The following is a 21758-nucleotide window of genomic DNA, read 5'->3' on the forward strand; positions in this document are numbered from 1 at the left end:
CTGGGCTTCTTCCAGCAGTGATGTTCTTTAAATTGCCGCAAGTCCTACCCCAATGAAAGACATCTATTAATATTCCAAAGACCCTCAGCAACTCAAGACTGTGGAGAGCCTCAGGTTTTATTTTGACTTGTTAAGTTTTCTGAGAACTACAAGTTTCCTGTGGCCTTCAGGATGATTTTTAGTTAGTATTAGCTGCTACATATTTATAGGCTAAATGAGAGACGCTACACTACCCCCTGTATGCAGCTTACAAACCAGTCCTCTTCACCACTGTAGTCTTTTGTTCACTTTCTCCACACTCCACCGTGACAGTTTCCCTCCCACATCACCTTCCATTCTCTGTGATATTAAAGCTGACTATTCACAAGAAATTTCAGTCTGACTGTTGATCTTTGTTTTTTCCTTAAGTAGGTAGCAGACAAAACTTCATGCTGGAAGCAGCAACAAATCTTACCTAAAAGGCTGTCATTACATTAGGTACATTTCAGCCCACAAAACACATCCTGATTTCTCATGTTCATATTTTTCTTATCAGCATCACATAATAAATGCTTTTGAAGTGTGAAATTGTATCCAAGTGGTCTACAGCCTATTTCAGATCTATATTTCACAGTATGTGCTCTCTTGCTAGCAAGATGTTGTCAAGCTTGAGTAACACACATAACAAAGTAATACTTAAATCATACTAACATTATTTGTTCACTTCTTAGGAAAGAATTTTGTTTATTTATTCCTGAAGAGAAAAATATGCAGTAGATTTTACAAAATATCTCAGCTCTACCTGAGACATGATGCAGTGTACATCACCTGCATTAACTCCACAACATACAGCAGTAACCATCTTTCTGGATAGCAGATCTGTGAGGCTTTAAGCCAGGCTGCTATACACATGCACATCGTCAAGAAACTGCTTGAAGACATACACCTACACTTGTCAGTGTAGGACAGGAAGGGGGAATTTGTGTTAAATGTTTTCAACTTCATTTGGGTTCCAGAAACCAAAACTTACAAGCTTCCTACACAACACAGTAAACAGAAAACAAAAGCTAATCTGCCCCAGCACCCTAGAGTAACACTACTCAGCAAGATCCTCAATGGCTGAAGGCCTCAGCTAGAGTGTCTAAAACATCTGCATGCATGTGGGCAACAACATACAAAGGCAGATAGACTTCTGTTAACTTCCACAGGCTTTGGATATGACTTCAGCACAAGGAATGTAAGGAGCTGCTATCACAGGGACACATGAATCATTTCAGCTGGGAAGATGGGATAAAGGAGCAGTTCAGCTGTGTGGAAGGCTGAATACTGCGCTATGGCACCGACAGGTTGCAGTGACAGCTAACAAGCTATCACAAGCTATTTGTCACAGCAAGCAGCATCACTGGTCTCCAGTTCACAGGACACATATTCTGCCATCCTTCATTGCACCTGCAGGAATTCATCCATCAGAACCCTCCAGTGCTCCAGGCATGAGAATTGATTCAAAGCAAGGTACAAATGGAATACGTGGGTTTGATGAGAAGCACAACTGGGATTAATGGCATGGCAGGGAGAAGTGTTTGTTAGGAGGGTAAGACTGGCAGCTTAATGAGTCTCAGCTCATAGAATAAGGGAGAGCTACAGGAAGGTAGTGGGAGAATGGAGGGATGTGTGGCAGAGATGGTACCTGAGGACACCAAGTTTGAGAATCATTACTGTTATGTATCCTAGGTGAACTGAAAGTTATACTCAAGTATCCTGTGAAGTGTGTTACAGGTTGGACTCGATCATCCTCAAGGTCTCTTCCAACCTTAGTGATACTGTGATACTGTACCCTAGGTGAACTGAAAGTTTTACTCAAGTATCCTGTGAAGTGGATTCTATGACCTTAGAGAAGACATCAGCCTCTCAGATACTTCTGAGAAAGATGAGGCACTTGGTGCTAAAACTCACTCAAGTTTGCTGACCTTCCTCTACAAAGATCATCTAAAAAAAACCCTTACTTATACTTAAAAAGCAATCTGGAAAAACACAATTGCAAAAAATGTGGAGGCATTAGCAATAGATTCAAAAGACCACAACTCTAATTTAGAGGTGGGTTTTTTTAGCTTTGCTTTGTTTTCCAATGGGTTTTGTCTTTTGGAGAGGTTGGGGGGAACACAACTTGTCTATGCAAAGCGAACATCTTCATGAATTTCACCCTGAGTTTGTGGTTTCCATGTGTATAATTTCTCTAGTTTATTTTGATTGCACCATCTTGAAAAGGTTTTTTTTTTTTTGAGAGCATAAAGAAATCCAGGCAAAGTCAGGACATACAAACTTTGCATTCATGAAGGGAGGAAAAAAAGCAGCAGTTGAATTCCAGTAGCTTTTATAAAAAATATTTGGTCTTAAGAATGAATGAGCAAAAACAGAGGAACCATTAATGCCAGGCAAGCCATTGTTTTTATAGCTCTGAGAATATATCCACAGTTTGTAAAGAACATAAGATACAGTAAGTAGATATTGCCAGTTAAACATTACTATGGAGGCTTTATAAATAAACTGCTTTCCCTGCTCAAATATTGACAGAACAATTTGCATTACTGGATTCTTCATGTGCCGAAGTCGCACAGCCGGCAGAGATCGTTACTGTCAGTGCAAAGCTTTGCATTTCTGTTTTGCTCTCAGAGTTCTGCAGTTTTGTACCATTAAGAAAGCAATGCTATTCAGAAAATTGAAGGAAGATTTTCGTTAATGCTTCACACAATCATTTAGTTGTAAGCCATTATCTGACAAGCAGAGGTAGGAACATTTAGAAAGCAAATTTTCTGATCTCTTGCAGAGTGGCGAAATGTCTGTTGGATTCTTAGTTCTACTGGAATTATCACAATATTGCCAATGTAATCAGATATACATCTTATGATTACACCCTCATGCACCCTCTGAAGTGCTGTTAGGCACAATATCCTTCCTTAGCCGTTCCCAACCTACTAGCATCATTTCCTTACAGCCTGGACTGTACTTCAACCAGCTTGCTCATGTCTCTCCCACCAGAAGACTGACTTCCTCTAATTTCTATGTGCTACAGCTAGTACTGCAGGTGGACACCAAACTGAAGGTGCTGCCAGGCAAATCTACTGCTACTGAACGGTCTTGTACACATAGACCTAAGCAAGAAGTTACATCAAAAGAATGACATGCATGCAAAAGATTGTTGGGACAGGAAAGAAGACAAAGAAAATTCCCCACACAACCCCTGTAAGTTTGCCTTTTTTTGGTTTTGTTGTTGTTGTTCAAAACATTACAGTTCACCCAAGACAAATTTTGCTCAGAATGTTGTACAACTCAAACCAGCTGACAAACCTCATTGTACTAAGGCACCTAGGAAAACATAATGCAGTAGTGCAGGTTGGCTTGGGATCCACTTGGCTGAGGAACAGCTCTGTGGAAAGGGACTTGGGAGTCCTAGTGGACCACAAGCTCAATATGAACAAACAGCATGCTGCAGCAGCAGGATGAGGGTTGCATCAATGAGGGTAGCACCAAGCAGAGATAAAGGAGTCATGACACCACTCTACTCAGCCCACACCTAGAACACTGTGCTCAGTTTTGGTCCACACTACAGATGTGGACAGACTGGAGAAGGTCCACAGAAGGGCTACAAAGGGCTGGGAAGCTGCCATATGAGGAAGGCCTGCTAGAACTGAGTTTGCTTAGCCTTGAGACAAATAAGCTTAGAGGAGACCTTATCATCATGCTCCAGTATTTAAATGGTGGTTAATGAGAAGATGCAGTCACATGGGAAAAGACCAGGCATAATGGGTACAAGTTATTCCTGGGGAGATTCTAATCTGACACCAGAGTACAATTTTTCACAAGAACAATCAGCCATTGGAATTATTTCCCCAGGGAAGTGGGGGAATTCTCAACATTGGGCACTTCTAAAATTCAGCTGGAGAGGGTGCTTGGCTGTCTTGCACAGACAGTGCTTTTGCCATGGAAGCTAGGATCAGATGATCCTTGAGATCCCATCCAACTTGGTATTCTATCATTCTATAAAGAGTGATCACAAGAGTTGTTAACAAGAAACCAAAGACACACAGAGGGTCTATATTAGGTACATGTGTGAAAATTTGTTTCAAATTAGCTGTGTCAGTTTGAGGCTTAAAATATTTTGACAATATGTCCCATAACAAAGTAAGAAAGATAGACAGTAGCAGGTAACAGTAGGGGTTGCTGAAATTAAGGGTTTTCATCAGACACCAAGTACAAGTTTACACAAGGGAAGCAGACACACACACACAAAAAACCCAACAAACAAACAGCAACCCCACAACACCAGAACAAACAAAACCCACCAAAACAACCTTCCACTAATGTGCTACCAGATATTTCTCCACCAAACCATTAATGAGTCATAGATGGAACCTTAAATTAAGGTTCCTTATTACTCTAAGTAAAATTCTTCATACAAACAATAGAGAAAACAACAGTGGACAAACTCACAGGCAGATGATACCAAATACCTAATCCCTACAAAGAACACCCAGATTTCATCAGTACAATTAATTTGTCCAAACCTAGTTGGCTGCAGTCTGTATTCAGTTGAGAAGTCTCTTCAAAGTGGAAGGGTTCAAATTAAACAACAAAATAAACAAAGCCCAGCTTCAGTTAAATATCTCATTTAGAATCACAGAATCAATAAGACCTCAGAGATCATCAAGTCCAACCTATCACCCAACACCTCACGACTAACTAAACCATGGCTTCAAGTCCAATCCTTTTTTGAACACCTCCAGGGACAGTGACTCCACTACCTCCCTGGACAGCACATTCCAATGACCAATTACTCTTTCTGTGAAGGACTTTCTCCTCACCTCCAGCCTAAACTTCCCCTGGCGCAGCTTGAGACTGTGTCCTCTTGTCCTGGTGCTGGTTGCCTGGGAGAAGAGACCAGCCTCTGCCTGTCCACAACCTCCCTTCAGGTAGTTGTGGAGAGCAATAAGGTCTACCCTGAGCCTCACATTCTCCAGGCTAAAAAAACCCAGCTCCCTCAGCCTCTCCTCATAGGGCTTGCTGAGTGAATATTTGCTGATGCTATGTAGAAAACAAAACATATTTTTACCTCCCACACTGGCACAAGAATTCAGATTTCAGTGCAGCAGATGAAAGTATTCTAACCGACCCAAACTGCAAATTGTCACCCACTCACAGAAGGACAAACACAGTAATTGAAGCAACTCTACACAGCCCCTTGCATCCAAGTGAGTACCTTCATTCACATGAGAGAATTTGAATTTCATTTCCATTATTTAGGTGAAAGCAACCATCTCACTCAAAAAAACCACTAAGAAATTACTTTCAGAGATAGAGTGCACACCTACCTACTAACCTAGAGCAGTGACTGATTACAGGTATATTTTTTGGAGTGAAGGACATTGTTTCTTTCTCACTTGACAACCTCCTCAGGAGGCAGAAGGATTAAAAAAAGACTTTACAGAAAGTCAAGAATTATACAAATTCATGGAGAAGAATGCCAGTTTCAAAGAACATATAACTACATATTACAACATTCAGGGAAGGTATGGGAGAAAGCACTGAAAGTATTACTGAGTAATCTTGACTTTGCATTCTCCCCAAACAGAAAAACATAAAGAAGACATTTTTTTTAATGATGAGGGTGGTGAGACATTGGACCAGGCTGCCCATGGAAGTTGTGAATGCTCCATTTGGAAGGGTTAAAAGTCAGGGTGAGCAATCTGTGAGAGCTCTAGTCACTCTCTACAGTCACTAGTGGTGTGCCCCAAGGATCAGTGCTGGGCCCCATGCTCTTTAGCATCTTTATTGATGATCTGGATGAGGGCATTGAGTCCATCATCAGTAAATTTGCGGACGACACCAAGCTGGGGGCAGGAGTTGATCTGCTGGAGGGTAGAGAGGGTTTGCAGAGGGACCTCGACAGGCTGGGCAGATGGGCAGAATCCAACAACATGAGATTTAACACATCCAAGTGCTGGGTTCTGCACATTGGCCACAGCAACCCCATGCAGAGCTACAGGCTGGGGTCAGAGTGGCTGGAGAGCAGCCACGCAGAGAGGAACCTGGAGGTGCTGGTTGATGGTAGGCTGAACATGAGCCTGCAGTGTGCCCAGGCAGCCAAGAGGGCCAATGGCATCCTGGCCTCCACCAGGAACAGTGTGGCCAGCAGGAGCAGGGAGGTCATTCTGCTCCTGTACACTGCATTGGTCAGGCCGCACCTCGAGTACTGTGTCCAGTTCTGGGCCCCTCAGTTTAGGAAGGATGTTGACTTGCTGGAATGAGTCCAGAGAAGGGCAACAAAGTTGGTGAGGGGTTTGGAACACAAGTCCTATGAGGAGAGACTGAGGGAGCTGGGGTTACTTAGCCTGGAGAAGAGGAGGCTCAGGGGAGACCTTATTGCTCTCTACAACTACCTGAAGGGAGGTTGTAGACAGGCAGGGGCTGGTTTCTTCTCCCAGGCAACCAGTACCAGAACAACAGGACACAGTCTCAGGCTGTGCCAGGGGAGGTTTAGGCTGGAGGTTAGGAAGAGGTTCTACACAGAGAGAGTGATTGCCCATTGGAATGGGCTGCCTGCGGAGGTGGTGGTGTCACCATCATTGGATGTGTTTAGGAGACTTGATAGGGTGTTTGGTGCCATGGTTTAGTTGTTTAGGTGGGATGGATAATAGGTTGGATGCGATGATCTTGAAGGTCTCTTCCAACCTGGTTTATTCTGTTCTATTCTATACCTGCTCACAGCAGAAGGCTTGGACTAAATGGTCTCTAAAGAGTTCCTTCCAACACAAACCACTCTGATTCTATGAGTACAGGCATTCAGAAAACCGCAAAGAAAGCATCAGAAGAAAAAAAATTGTTGTCTCAGTCCATCCCAAGCTCAAGTCAAGTGCATTTTCCCCACTCATAGGGTTGATTTTTGGCCTATATTCTTCACAGTTTTACAGGGAGTTTTGTTTGTTTTCAAGAATGTGAACTAGAATTGCATTCCCCCTTCAGGCATTCCTGTTTCATTGACCTCCAGTAACCAATTAAGGCTTTGAAACTGGGACCAAGCCCATGACAGCCCTCACCCACAGTCATGTAGGATCAGTACTGGAGAGGTAGACCAAGTAAAATGTTCAGATTCTCACTATCAAAGCACTTGTGTACAACCACCAGGTTTCTCCCATGTCAGTGGGAGTATCATACTTCCACTGGAATGTGATTTCACTGTGAATCTGCAAACTGTAATTACCAACTTTCCGCAGCTCAAAAGAAGTATCGAAGCAATGTCCAGCTGCCAGGAGGAGTACTGCATAATTGATTCCTGACTGCAATGTGGGCTCAGACTCAAATGCCTTCTTGAACCTAGAAAAAAATAAACATACAAGTTTACTCTCTAAATAACGTGATCTAATAGGGACATAATGATACTTTTAGGTATTTCAAGTGCTTATCTTCTGTTTACACAGCAAGAATCCATGGAAGCAAAAATATTTTACTGGTTTCCACACATGCTTTGTGGTTATTTTTAGGAGTCAGTTATTTATATATCCTCCTCCCATTTCCTTTCCCCTCACACAACAAGCACAGACCCTACTCATCAATCCCAATAGAGTTACAGTATCTTACTAGATTTCCCATTCTCTTCAAGACTGAAGAAAAAAAATCAACTCATGCTAATAGCTTGTAAGAGACCTGTCTCACAGTTATATTTATTAAGGTCATTAATTTGCTCTCAAATATATTAATTTTACCTGACTTGAAACTTCATCTTCTATTGTGCAGCTGCTACAGTGACATACAAGTATATCAAAAGGCACAAGCACAAAAGCAAGTGTGACAAGAACATATTGTATTTAGCTACAATTTCAGCTGCTCCAAACTTCACTCTTCACTGACACTGTCCTTACAAGTCTGTGCACATAAAATGGGACTATACCAGATTTCTTTCTCCTCAAGGAAGTGAACAAGCAAGATGAATGGCAGTAACATTCAAATAGCCTCAAAGAAGTTGAGAGGCTTCACATATACACCACACAATATCTTCATGCTGGCAATGAAAGGTACAGTGACAACAGTGACAGCACATCTAGAGTGCTTTAAACGTTTTCTACAGAGTAAGCACATGTTTAGTTGCATATATGTAGGTACATATATATATCTACATAGAATAGAATAGAATAAACCAGGTTGGAAGAGACCTTCAAGATCATCACGTCCAACCTATCATCCAACGCCACCCAACCAACTAAACCATGCAACCAAGCACCCCATCAAGTCTCCTCCTGAACACCTCCAGTGATGGTGACTCCACCACCTCCTCGGGCAGCCCATTCCAGTGGGCAATCACTCTCTCTGTGTAAAACTTCCTCCTAACCTCCAGCCTAAACCTTCCCTGGTGCAGCCTGAGACTGTGTCCTCTTGTTCTGGTACTGGTTGCCTGGGAGAAGAGACCAACCTCTGCCTGTCTAAGAGACTCTTTGGCTGGTATAATCACTTTGGAGAGACAACAACATTGGGAACCGGACTCCTTTTTTTTAATCCTAGGGATCTTTCATGATGTAATCCTTGTGCAATACCAGGAAAAGGAGAGAGGAGAGGAGGAGACAAAAACCTTGAAAATAAGTATTTTTGTTCCAGTACGGGACACTGTGTACTTTAACTTTGGTTTGCCCCAAAATTTCTCATTTCTGGCATGACTATCAAAATTTTTCTAGTTCTTGGACAGATGCACACAAACCCTCAACATTTAAAAGAGGCATCTCTCATGTGTATCAACATTTGTGCTGTAAACAGCATTAATCATGTAGGCAAAGGAGAAGGAGATGAGCGTTAAGTTTGCCAAATAGTTACTCCTTGCAGAAGTCTTGGTGAAGCAGCCTGAAAAAAAACAACCCTTTCCTAAATATTTACCACAGAGGCACCACCAGCACTGCTGATGAGCTCAGTTTTGACCACTCATGAGTCCATCACAGATGGCTGAGAATTATCTCTTGTCAGAGGCCACTCTCACAATCCCCTTCTGCCAGGAGCTAACCCAAACAGACCAGAAGGGACATCCTGAGAATTTTTGTTCCTGGGTTCACCTTTTCCTTCCAAACCCTAACAAATCTCCCTTCCCAGCAACAAAACTCCATTTTTCTATTCAACTTTACATGCTACTGAAACCAAAGAATACTCTTAACCTTGGACCTGTGCCATCACAGTTATTACCAAAAAAAGTGAAATTTCCTATTTTGTGCAACCCTGTGCTAACATTCCTAACCCTACCTTGTATCCACATAGTCCAGACAGCAAAAGTTTACAGACAAACATTAAAAATTTTAAAAAAGAAATCAACCTACAACAATTAATTTTGAAAATATGATAATATTGTTTCCCAAACACCTCACAGTATCACAGTATCACCAAGGTTGGAAGAGACCTCAGAGATCATCAAGTCCAACCTGTCACCACAGACCTCACAACTAGACCATGGCACCAAGTGCCATGTCCAATCCCCTCTTGAACACCTCCAGGGATGGTGACTCCACCACCTCCCTGGGCAGCACATTCCAATGACAAATGACTCGCTCAGTGAAGAATTTTCTCCTCGCCTTGTGCCTAAACTTCCCCTGGCGCAGCTTGAGACTGTGTCCCCTTGTTCTGGTGCTGGTTGCTAGAAAGAAAAGACCAACCCCTTCCTGGCTACAACCACCTTTCAGGTAGTTGTAGACAGCAATGAGGTCTCCCCTGAGCCTCCTCTTCTCCAGGCTAAACAATCCCAGCTCCCTCAGCTTCTCCTCATAGGGCTTGTGCTCAAGGCCTCTCACCAGCCTCGTTGCCCTTCTCTGGACACGTTCAAGTGTCTCAATGTCCTTCTTAAATTGAGGGGCCCAGAACTGGACACAGTACTCAAGGTGTGGCCTAACCAATGCAGAGTACAGGGGCACAATGTCTTCCCTGCTCCTGCTGGCCACACTATTCCTAATGCAGGCCAGGATGCCACTGGCCTTCTTGGCCACCTGGGCACACTGCTGGCTCATGTTTAGGTGGCTGTCAATCAGCACCCCCAGGTCCCTCTCTGTTTGGCAGCTCTTCAGCCACTCTGACACCAGCCTGTAGCTCTGCATGGTGGTGTGGTGGCCAAAGTGCAGCACCCAGCACTCACATCTGTTGACTGAATTGATTTAAATGCAACTGCTGCAATTTCTGTACATTGTCAGGCCCCAGATATCACTGGAGTGGCCAACACGGTAGTGTAGAAAGGCAGTAAGGTTCAAAAGTCTGCCTATGAAGTAAAAGCTGGCTTAGCTGATGCAATTGTAAATGCCATCAAGAAACTGAAAGCTGACATTTGGGAAAATATTGCAGTGCAGACACTGAATTCAGGAGGTAGCAGTGAAAAGATTCAAATCCAGACTTGATAGCCTTGGGAAGTCTGGTTTACACTGTCAGTATGCAACAAGAAAGTGATAGTAAAGAATTAATCTTTCACCTCTTTTCTCATATTTATATGAAAGATGTCTTTTATTCTGCTTTTTAATTGCCAGGAAAGCACATTGACTTCCTTTTAGGCTTGATCTTAGAAAGAAGTTCTTCACAGAAAGAGTGATCACTTATTGGAATGGGCTGCCCAGAGACGTAGTGGAGTCAACGTCCCTGGAGGTGTTTAAGAAGCAACTGGATGAGGCACTTAGTGCCATGGTCTAGTTGATTAGTTAGGGTAAGGTGATTGGTTGGACTTGATGATCTTGGAGGTCTCTTCCAACCTGGCTGATTCTGTGATTCTTTCTTTTTGTGGTTGGTTTTTTTTGGGGGGGTTTGTATTTTTTTTTTGAGTGATGGTTTTGGGTTTTTTAACAGACCGAAGTACCCTGACACCACCAGTTGTTGCAAAATCAATGCTTCTGTTTCCAAATCCTCATTATCTTATCACTATACTTCTCCTACATACTCATTTCTCCAAGACAGAGATAATAATTTCCATCTCAACATTAAGTAACACTATCATGGAGGCATTGTTCCTGCACACACCTTCCCTCACTGTGGCCTGCTTTAGCACCACAGTAGGTCTGGTCCTTCCTAAGAGCTTTCCATTGAGTCAACTCTTCAGCCACATCAAGAGTTCACATCAATATCCATCAAAAACTGCAAACCAAAAGCAACTGGCCTATTTGGTACAGCTTCTGGCCAAGCTTCAGCTTGACTCAACAGAGATCACCTTGTTCATTGTCAGCAGGTTCCCCCAATATTGAGTCTGTACTGGGTTTTACTTGCCAGAGACTTCAGGGATTATTTAGAAGCTGGCCTGGTCAACATCCTACCCTGCTGCAGGAGCTGCTAGTCTATTGTCCTCTCCCAAACTTGCCTGACTGCAATCACTCCACCTCATCAAATGTGTGAATATCCTGATTGCTAAGACACATCTAATTAAAACTCTTACAATGGCTACATGAAATATCTTAGAAGTAATTACTGCTAATATAATCATTCTTAGTCCAATTAGATTTGAAAATCTTTATCCATTCCTAAGGCACTATAATGAGGAGAAAGCAAGATGTACAATAGCAAAAGTAATTTTCATTTACTGCATTTAGCCTGTGATAAGAAGCCCAATGCCATTCTGGGCTGTATTAGAAGGGCTGTGCTTTGTAGGTTGAGAGAGGTTCTCTTCCCCCTCTACTCTGCCCTGTGAGGCTGCATCTGGAACATTTGTGTCCAGTTCTGGACCACTCAGTTCAAGAAGGACAGGGAACTGCTTGAAAGAGTCCAGTGCAGACCCACAAAAATTATTAAGGGAGTAGAACATCTTCCTTATGAGGAGAGACTGAGGGAGCTGGGGCACCTTAGCTTGGACAAAAGGAGACTGGGGGGTGACCTCATTAATACTTATAAATATGTAAACATTAAGTGCCAAGAGGCTCTTCTTGGTGATGCCCCATGACAGGAAAAGGGGCAATGGGTAGAAGTTGAGGCATAGGAAGGTTCATGAAAACATGAGGAAAAATTTTTGACTGTGAGGGTGACAGAACACTGGTACAGGCTGCCCAGAGGGGTTGCAGAGTCTCCTCTGGAGATATTCAAAACCCACCTGGATGAGTTCCTGTGTGATCTGGTATAGGTGATCCTGCTCTGGCAGAGGGGGTTTGGACTAAATCTTTCGAGGTCCTTTCCAGTCCCTAACATTCTGTGAACCTGTGACAATGCCTAATATTTGTGTACAGGTCTACATTTATCAATTTTTATCCATTGTATTAGCAAAGCATTGTTTTAAAAAATACAGAATCTTGCATTAGAGGAAATAAAATTTTTCTGTAACTCAAAATTACAGAGAGGGATGATGATAATAAGCTGCATCCCTGGTGTTTCAACATCTTTCATAAAATCCAGTAAGCATTGCAAAACTGTAAAGCATGACCAGCAATTACAAACAGTACTTGTATTCTGAGGCCATAAATGGTAAGCAATTCTATCTTATCTTTTACCAGAGACAGTTCTAATCTGAAATTGACTGCAAATATGTGATAAATGAGTGAGAAGAATGTTTCCATTCTAGGAACTTACTTCAACAGGCAGCTGATGAGCACAAGACCAGAACTAGGATCTGATGTGCAGGAGACAAGAGCAAATTGTTTCCTCCTCTGAGCCATAATAGAGAAAAGCCATCCTCACAGTCCAGGGCAGCATCCAGTGTCTCCATTTAAAAATTTATTCTACATAGCTTTTTTGTGCATTTCAAAAGCAATAAAAACAATGATACCTCTAAATTAAGAGCTTGTCCAGCCTATTGTGTGTTGCTTTGACTATCCATGGTACTGTAGTCCACTGCAATATGCACACACTATATGGTGATGATGGGGAAAAAACTTTTACCTGCATGAGTTTGGAACAGTCATATCACTTGCAAGTGCAGAAACCCCAAAAAACAGAATGGTACATTCTAAGTATCCAGCCAGAGTTAAACCTCAACACCTTTAAGCCCAGTTAGCTAATATAGAATCACAGAATCAACAAGGTTGGAAAAGACCTCAAGGATGAAGTCCAACCTATCACCCAAGACCTCATGCCTACTAGACCATCGCACCAAGTGCCACATCCAATCTCCTCTTGAACACCTCCAGGGACGGTGACTCCACCACCTCCCTGGGCAGCCCATTCCAATGGCTGACAACTCTCTCTGTGAAGAACTTTCTCCTCACCTCGAGCCTAAACTTCCCCTGGCGCAGCTTGAGACCATGCCCTCTTGTTCTGGTGCTGGTTGCCTGGGAGAAGAGACCAACCCCCTCCTGGCTACAACCACCCTTCAGGAAGTTGTAGACAGCAATAAGCCTCCTCTTCTCCAGGCTAAACAACCCCAGCTCCCTCAGCCTCTCCTCATAGGGCTTGTGCTTGAGGCCTCTCACCAGCCTTGTTGCCCTTCAAGAGTCTCAATGTCCTTCTTAAATTGAGGGGCCCAGAAGCGGACACAGTACTCAAGGTATGGCCTATCTATCAGGCTGCAGATACACTAGCTGAGTCACGGCTGAATATTGTCTGGCCCAGATTCCCAAGAGTAGTACAATAAACAGAGAATTCATACTTGATGGAGAAGAGGAAAATACACTGATAAGAGCCACCTAAACTACCAGCCTCTGAGGCATTTGAAGAACTTTGCAGAACCAGATTTGTGAACAACATAAATCTCCTGTTCTTAAAAATATAAGTGAAGTTTAGAAGATTTAGTGTATCCCTTAAGAGTGCCAAATATTTGGAATGAAAAAACAGTTGAAATACATGCTTGTTTGAGGAATATTCTCCCAAGGCTAACAAAAGGACATAGACCAGGAAAACAGTACTCACCAGAACGTCCCTTTGTCCCTGCTTTCTGTATCTATAAACCCAGATTCCAGAAACATGTCCTTGTAAATCCGACCAACCAGGCAGTACATATCTGAAGCTACTTGGTCTTCCTGTTCTACCAGAGGAATCATAATTTCTAGAGCTTTCTGCCTGTCTCCAGGCAGGTTTCGCCTATTAAAAAAAGAAAAAAAAAAAGTATTAAAAAAAATCCAATAAAATGACAAGAAATAATTTTTTATGACCACATAAACTATGCTTCTAGACACAATGGACTATATTATATACACATACTTCTTTTCCACCTCCTCCTCCTTTTTGTTTCCTTTTCTTAACATAATGGGACACCTTTATAAAACCCCCCAAACAGGGTTTTGTCTCTCTCGTGAAGTATCAGAGCAAAGAACTGACAAGAACCTCAAAAGCAGCTCTTAAAAAGATTATGTGTTACTTGCTTTAAAAACAGAAAGAGATGAGCCTTGGTTTCATATCTGGTATTTCTTTCATAGGAATTCAAAATTTAAAGGAAAAGAAAACGATTCCACCTGATGTTTGTGATTTGGTTTTTTTTTATACATGCACTTTGAATGTGAAGCAAAAGAAATGAACCAAGCATGGTTGGTTGCATGGTTTAGTTGATTAGGTGGTGTTGGATGACAGGTTGGACACGATGATCTTGCAAGGTCTCTTCCAACCTGGTTTATTCTATTCTATTCTATTCTATTCTATACAAAAAGAAACACCACCAAAATCACCAACCAGACTAAATCTTCATGACAGGCAAGGTTAGGAAGTGAAGCCAGTAAGACAATATTTACAGTACCACTTCAGACAAATATACCACTTACTTGCAAGCATTAGACACTTCCTGGTGACTCACAGTTTGGATACATACATCACTCATGATCAAGCGTTTAAAATTTTGTACATATTTGTGTACTGAAGAAAATGACTCCTTTCTCAGCAAAAACTGTTCTTTGGTGGTTTGGGGACAGCATTATATTCTTTTGGAGAAATTGCTTGCACTATTGGAGAGGCTAGAATTTGACTTGAGAAAAAAACGTAATTTTGTATCCGTCTTGCAAGCTTTGCACTGAGGAAGCTTTCAAGAGTGGGCTACCCCAGAAGAAAACAACTACAACAAAAAAATCCCCACACACTTCAAAAGGCACAACCATCTTAAAGCAGATACTGCTCAATTAGAGGTTCAGTAAGGGATTTTTCTCTTCCTCTACAAGAACACATGAAAGTTCTGTACAGGCAGTGTCGATGTCAAACCTGAGAGATCAGAGCGTATGTACTCCAACTGATACCCGAGCTCATAAGCTCTGAAGCTCCAGAAGCAAGTGGTGTAGAAGAAAGTGAAATCAAGTGCTCCTGCCTGAGCAAGTAACAGTCCCCTTTAGGTCTATGTTATTTTATGTCCCCTGACAACTGATCACTGAGGTTTGAAGGTTTGCTTCCTTTTGTTTTCTCTTCTCATAGTGACCACTGAAGTAAAGCAACAAGGGCAAGTCTGCAGCTTCTTTGTTTTTCAGCTGATTTTCATTACAGAAAGGCAATTTTCAGGATGCAGTTTCAGGTGGGTAACTCTTCCACATCTTGTATCAACTACCACTAATCCAGACCAAACCAATAGCTAGCTGAACTTAATGACAACAAAACCTGTAGCGCACAACAGTGTTTGGTCTCCAAACAGAGGTCTCTATTTTTCCCCTGCTTATTCTTCCCTCACACACTTTCTTGATTTAGGTCAGACTAATCCTGACGAATTGAGCTGCTCCATCCTTCCATACTAGTGACCTGGATTAGAAGCAAGAGGGACAGCTTCTTCCACAGCAAACACTCAGATGTGCAGGCTATTCCAGAGTTGCCTTAGCTGAAGAAATATCCTCCATATTCCCAATAAAAAAGCAAGCTACAGTCAGCCAAAGTAATTTCTTCATGGCACAACCAAAACATGAACATTTTCATGACTGACATGGATTTCAGCTAACTGTACAATCCAGAAAAGGGAGAGAGAAGAAAATATCTGATCTCCTTTAGAGGTACTAGGTAGACCTTTTGTCTGACAGGTAACTCAAAGGCTACATCTTACAGTCACATCTGTGAAAACAGACCTTTCAGTCTGCAAGTCCCAACAGAACCAACGAAGCACAAAGATCTGCCTGAAAAGATGGAACTGCAGTTTTACAGGGTTGGTTTTTTTGTGCCCCAGAGAACCTGTTTTCAGTGGTTGTTTTAGCAAAGGGTGACCCTGAGGTCTAAATAACTTGTTAAGACTCCAAGGTACACCTCCTTTTGTGGAGGTTTACATAGAAATGCCAGCATATGTTAGATTATTTAATCTGCAAAGATGCACATAGTTATGGCAAAGCAGGAACAAAAAAAGGCCCAATATTTAGATTTTCATGTATGTGGAATAAAGGAACAAGAAAGTATCTGGACATTTTATTCAGACAAAACAATGCTATATACCTGGTTTGGGGCGGGGGGGTGGTGTTGGAAATTCTTCTGGTTGGTTTGTTGGGGTTTTAATTGTTTGTTTGCTATTTTTTTCCTGGGGGTTTGAGGGGTGTGATGTTGTTTGGGGTTTGATACTCTTTTTTTTTTTCCAGTTTATTTGCAAAACTAATTTATCTTACTGTTTCAGCTAAATACTTGTAACAGATTTTGACATTGCTTTTTGAGTCTCCTCAGTGAACCTGAATTACAGTATTCAAACCTGTGAGAAACAGAAAAATCTGTTGACATTTTCTGTATATGAGAATTTCAATGCCTCCTGACACCTGGTCTACTCCTTTAAATGTCAGTAGCAAAATATTCCATGTGATAGCAGCAAGAGAGCAGAAAACCTCTACAGTTTTCACTGAAAAGCCCCCCTCTTAGTGCTTTGCCCAACTGCCAGTATCCTAGAGTAAAATCTAGGCTTGCTCTCATGTTACCCAGGAAAACTGGGTGCATGTTTGTGCATGTTATCAGGTAACACAAAAATTAGTTTATTGTTATCATAATATAATTAAACCTTCTGATGGACATTTGATGAAAGTTCTCTTCCTGTCTACTGATGCTACCAGAACTCAGACTCAAATGACATGATGTCTCATCAGCACTACCACTTGTACAGAAGTCTTAAAAAGTACATTTAGCAGAGGCAAATTACTGAGAGGTATCTATTTGATCCAATTTAGGTACTGAAAAGAAAAAGAAAAGAAAAAATTATGCAAACCTATGGAAAAACAATTCAAACACACTAAAGGAAAAGGAATGGGATTTGACAGTATGAGAGAAAAGAAAAGCTTAGATTGATCACAAAGCTCAGAGTCTCCAAAGCTACTTCAGTGAAAACATTAGACCTTGACATGTAGATTCTGGTAGGAAACTTCAGCTAGGATCACAACCCTGCCTGAAGTTTCCAGTTCTGATCTACTGTTCAACAGTGAAAGGAAGGGTAGATTCTTACCTGTTCAGCGCAAAGGCATAATGAAACCTCACATGGTGGTGAGAAGCCAAGTCAAAAGTAGGCAGTTTTTCTAAAGTTTTCACCAGTTTCACAATGGAATCATAATCCTTCCAAAAGAAGAGAATAATGATATTTTAGCTGCCTCTACTGAGGTATGCCTATATAAACTCCTCTTTGAACTATGCACTCCTTCATTCATACTAATGATTCTTTTAAAGATCTGTGGAACTTTCAGCACACCTACAAGACAAATAGTTTTAGGGACAGAACACGTACCAGATTTCATACTGGGCAGACATTACAACACTAACTGCATCTGAATTGAGGCATCACAAAACTCTTGAAGCAGGCATGAGCCACAAAAAAACCCCCACAACAACCCAAAACAAAACCAACACCCCTCCCCAAACAATCCCAAAACACACACCAATCTTACAATACCACAGCTTTTAAAGTAACTTATTCACTGAGGGGGGTTTGTTTGGTTTGGGTTTGGCTTTGTTTTTTTCTTAATAAACAACAAACCAACCCAAAGCACTTCAAGATAATTGAGGAGCAGCAGTTGAAAGGATGTGTAACAAAGTAAGCAATTATTAGCACCATTCCAGAAGCTGAAATACATAGGAACACTTTATGTCACAAGCATGATGACAAAGAATACATATACATATCAATAGACACTATGGTAGCATTCTGCTAAGTAGGCCATGCTATGGGCTGTTCATCACAAGGTAACACTGAGTTATTACATGTTGTGTAATGTAACTCTATAACATGTTGTGTAATGTAACAACACTTTCCTGCTATGCAAAGGCGCTCTGTAAATAGTGTAATTACAAAACAAGGTAAAAAACATCAGGGGAGATGCTGTAGAACATTTTTACTGGTGTGCATTATTCATATAGTTTATTAGCAAGCCTGTGGAAAAATACCCTGAATATATTACTGAGAATGCAATTTAATTTACCGTATTTTAGGTGATGTTAGAGCAGAGGATTCATACCTGGATATCTCTGTAAGACAGCAGTAAATTTATGACAATGTCAGCAGACAAGACTTCGACACTATCCACTCGCTGTCGAATCCTTGCCAGCTCTGCTGCAAGCTCTTTGCCTGTGTAGAGGGTACGAGCCTTCCTGATGTCATTCAGAATGGATTCCCGGAAATACTGGCTGGAAATGAATGACTTCATGTCAGCAGTCTGGGACAGGTCCCTTGCATTTGTATGACGGGTGTTTTTTTGGTCTTCCACAATCTATATGTGGAAAACTTGTTGATGATAGAATCATAGAATTGTTAGGGTTGGAAGGGACCTCAAGGATCATCTAGTTCCAGCTCCCCTGCCATGGGCAGGGACATCTCACACTAGAGCAGGTTGCTCAGAGCCACAGCCAGCCTGGCTTTAAAAACCTCCAGGGATGGGGTTTCCACCACCTCCCTGGGCAACCTGTTCCAGTGTCTCACCACCCTTATGGGGAAGAACTTCTTCCTAACATCCAATCTGAATCTACCCATTTCTGGTTTTGTTCCATTCCCCCTAGTCCTATCATTACCTGACACCCTAAAAAGTCCCTCTCCAGCTTCTTGTAAGCCCCCTTAAGATACCGGAAGGCCACAATAAGGTCTCCTTGGAGCCTTCTCTTCTCCAGACTGATCTGTTCTCATAGGAGAGGTGCTCCAGCCCTCTGATCATCCTCGTGGCCCTTCTCTGGACACGCTCCAGTACATCCAGACCCTTCCTGTAAAAGGGGCTCCAGAACTGGATGCAGTACTGATAGTCAAGTGTCAACAGAGAGATTTGGCCAAGCTAAATTATTCATTATCCATTTGTCTCAACAGAAGCCAGAACATCAAATCCCCCCGAAGCAACTGTCCAACATTTGTATTGCCAGCAGAATATAAGAGTTTTACACAGGGGAATGAAAAAGCAACTCACCTCGAACTGGCCTGTGCCACCTTCAAGAGCTGAATAAATCGATCCACCAGGGGTAAGCATATAGGCCCAAGCAGCGACTCAAAACTGGGCTGCATCAGCTCTGTTAGACCCTTCATAAAACTGGTATCACAGCAGTACACCTTGTTATGTGGAGTTATCATATAAGGAACAAATATGTAGTTACCAGTGCACATCTGTAGGGAAACAAAGTGCAATAATTGGAGCAGCTGTAATTTGCAAGTGTAAGCATAAAACAACTGCATATACTACTGGCCGAATTTCACCTGCTTAAGTCAGAAGGAGATCCTGCTGCTTACTTCAGCAAGACCAACATTTTATTTATGAAATCTAGGATTACATACCTTCATTTTTCATCTCTAATATTATATATACCCAAAATACATTCTTTCAGATTTCTGAACTGCTTCCTGCAGGATGAGTCTTTTTAGACACATCACATTGACCTTAAAATAGTCAATGCCTCAACAGCAAAACAGTTCTGAGGGCACACCCTAGTCATGTCTAAGCAGCACACACACTCAAAGGAAGCTGACATACACACTTCTCAATGTGACTGATGTTCAGAAGACAGCAAGCACACTCAAGTTAAGTATAGTTAAGCTCATAGATGTTGAAAACAATAACACGAGCCAGTTGCTTTACAACAGGAAAACTGTAGAGAAAACTAATCCTTGTATGAACTGCAAAATGGCTCAAATAGTTTAGCATAACAAAACCAAATTAAATTCCTTGCTACACAGCAAACCTTCCTGGCCAGTAGGACTTAAAACTATACACACTTCAGAATAACCACACTGCTAAAATGTATTGCTTTCCATGTATCAATGCATCACAGACATTTCTTTTAAATATTTTTTAAATAAAAAATAATTATTTATCTTCCAGGAAAGAGAGACGTAAGGTGTCTGTAGTATGAGTACAGATTTATGCAGATAGAAAGCTTGCTGAATATTTGTGGTTCTGAAGGCTCTTAACCATGAGACAGAACACCATCAAAATCAGGAGGAGTTCTGTCACTTGGATCTCCACTACCACAGCAGCCAGAAGGCCAGCAAGAAAAGCTTTAAAGAGGCAATTCTTGAGACCAATAGTTTTGGTACTCCAAAATTACTTTCAAGGTTAATTACTTTCTGGTCGGATTGTTCTGCCTTCCCAGAAGTCAACACAACAATGGGGATACTACTTCAGAGACTCTTTGGGTAAACTGAGCTCCATGCCTTGAGAGAGCAGTGACTGAATAGTTTTCACTGTATGTTCTTAAAATGCATTGTAAGATGCATTATTAGATTTGAAAAACATGGAAGGACTGAGGTACTTTCATCTGTATAAACGTGTATCTACAGACACATCAGTAAATACGTCTGTGTACAGATCAGAGATTGGCTATGATGGGTAAAGGGGTGGGGTTTTGTTTGTTTGGGGGGTTTTATTATTGTTGTTGTTTGGGCTGGGTTGGTTTTGGGGTTTTGTTTGGTTGTTGTTGGTTTTTTCTTCTGTTTTATTATACCCTAGTATGTTATTAAACTATGAGACCTCATTATAAAGGCAATCATTCCCCCACTTCTGAGGGATATAGACTAATTCTGTACAATTCAAAAGTAATCAATACAGGCACTTACATGAAGCCCTCTGAGCTCAGCCAACCCAGAACCTGGCTGTTGATTATTGCATACACAGACTTCAACAAGGATGAGTTCAGTCTTTTTCTTTCAACAACTGCAAGCTATTACAGTTGAATAACTAGGACACATTTTTCTGTGCATGAGTGCAGCAATTCCAAAGGAAACTTAAGAACTGGAAAGTGTACGACAGTACCTTGAACCAGCAATTAAGGAGTGTGATGTTAGAGCCCACACTGTTCATCTTTACACAAAGAATTGAATGGACACTTCTGTTCAAGAATATGGTACACACAAGGCAAACAAATGTATTCAAGAGTGAATGGATCAACCTTTGACCCTGATGTAATCTATTAGCCCCACAGTCAAAAGCAGAGGAAATGATGAGTTTGCTGGGACTAGTTTCAGCAATCACAGGGCAAGGGTATGCAGTGACTGGCACTATGAAGCATAGGCAGATGATTCTCTAACTTTCCTTTTTTTAAATAAAGATGGAAAAGTTTGGGAAGTCAGAACCAAGAGAAAGGATGAAGTAGCCACAGATATCCTGCGGCAAGTATTTTACTTCCTAACGTTTACTCAATGCGCTAAAAATAAATTCAAGACTACTTGCAGGAAGGCTGCCTCAGACCTCTGGCACACTGATTCCAAAGCTCAGGTCTTAATTAAAAATCAACTCTGAAAAAAGTTATTTCCAGCTTTTGAAATCCACTGAATCAAAAGTTTATCCTGGCATAATGGTCAGGCCACCTGAAGAGACAGTACCTAAATAACCCTACAAGCAGGAAAAATACTCTTCCTGCAGGGGCCGAATGCCTGAGTCCATTACTGAGCAAGAGCTCTTATCAGCTGATGCTGAGTGCAGCTTCTGTAGCAAGTAAGTATCTATTTCAGTGGAACAAGAGAGCCAGGAGAAATC

General features: G+C 41.7%; 1 protein-coding gene across 1 annotated transcript in view; it reads right to left on the reverse strand.

Moving 5' to 3' along the window:
- Window positions 1-21758, reverse strand: part of MAP3K5 (mitogen-activated protein kinase kinase kinase 5) — a 119420-nt gene that overhangs the window by 48439 nt on the left and 49223 nt on the right. Inside the window, exons 4-8 of the mRNA XM_054162637.1 lie at window positions 19200-19393; window positions 18267-18435; window positions 17264-17370; window positions 13804-13974; window positions 7235-7347 (exon numbers count right to left, since the gene is read on the reverse strand). Coding sequence (XP_054018612.1) covers window positions 7235-7347; window positions 13804-13974; window positions 17264-17370; window positions 18267-18435; window positions 19200-19393 — 754 coding nt within the window. The remainder of the gene's footprint in view (window positions 1-7234; window positions 7348-13803; window positions 13975-17263; window positions 17371-18266; window positions 18436-19199; window positions 19394-21758) is intronic.

This window comes from Dryobates pubescens, chromosome 6 (assembly GCF_014839835.1).
Source record: "Dryobates pubescens isolate bDryPub1 chromosome 6, bDryPub1.pri, whole genome shotgun sequence".
Taxonomy (NCBI): Eukaryota; Metazoa; Chordata; class Aves; order Piciformes; family Picidae; genus Dryobates; species Dryobates pubescens.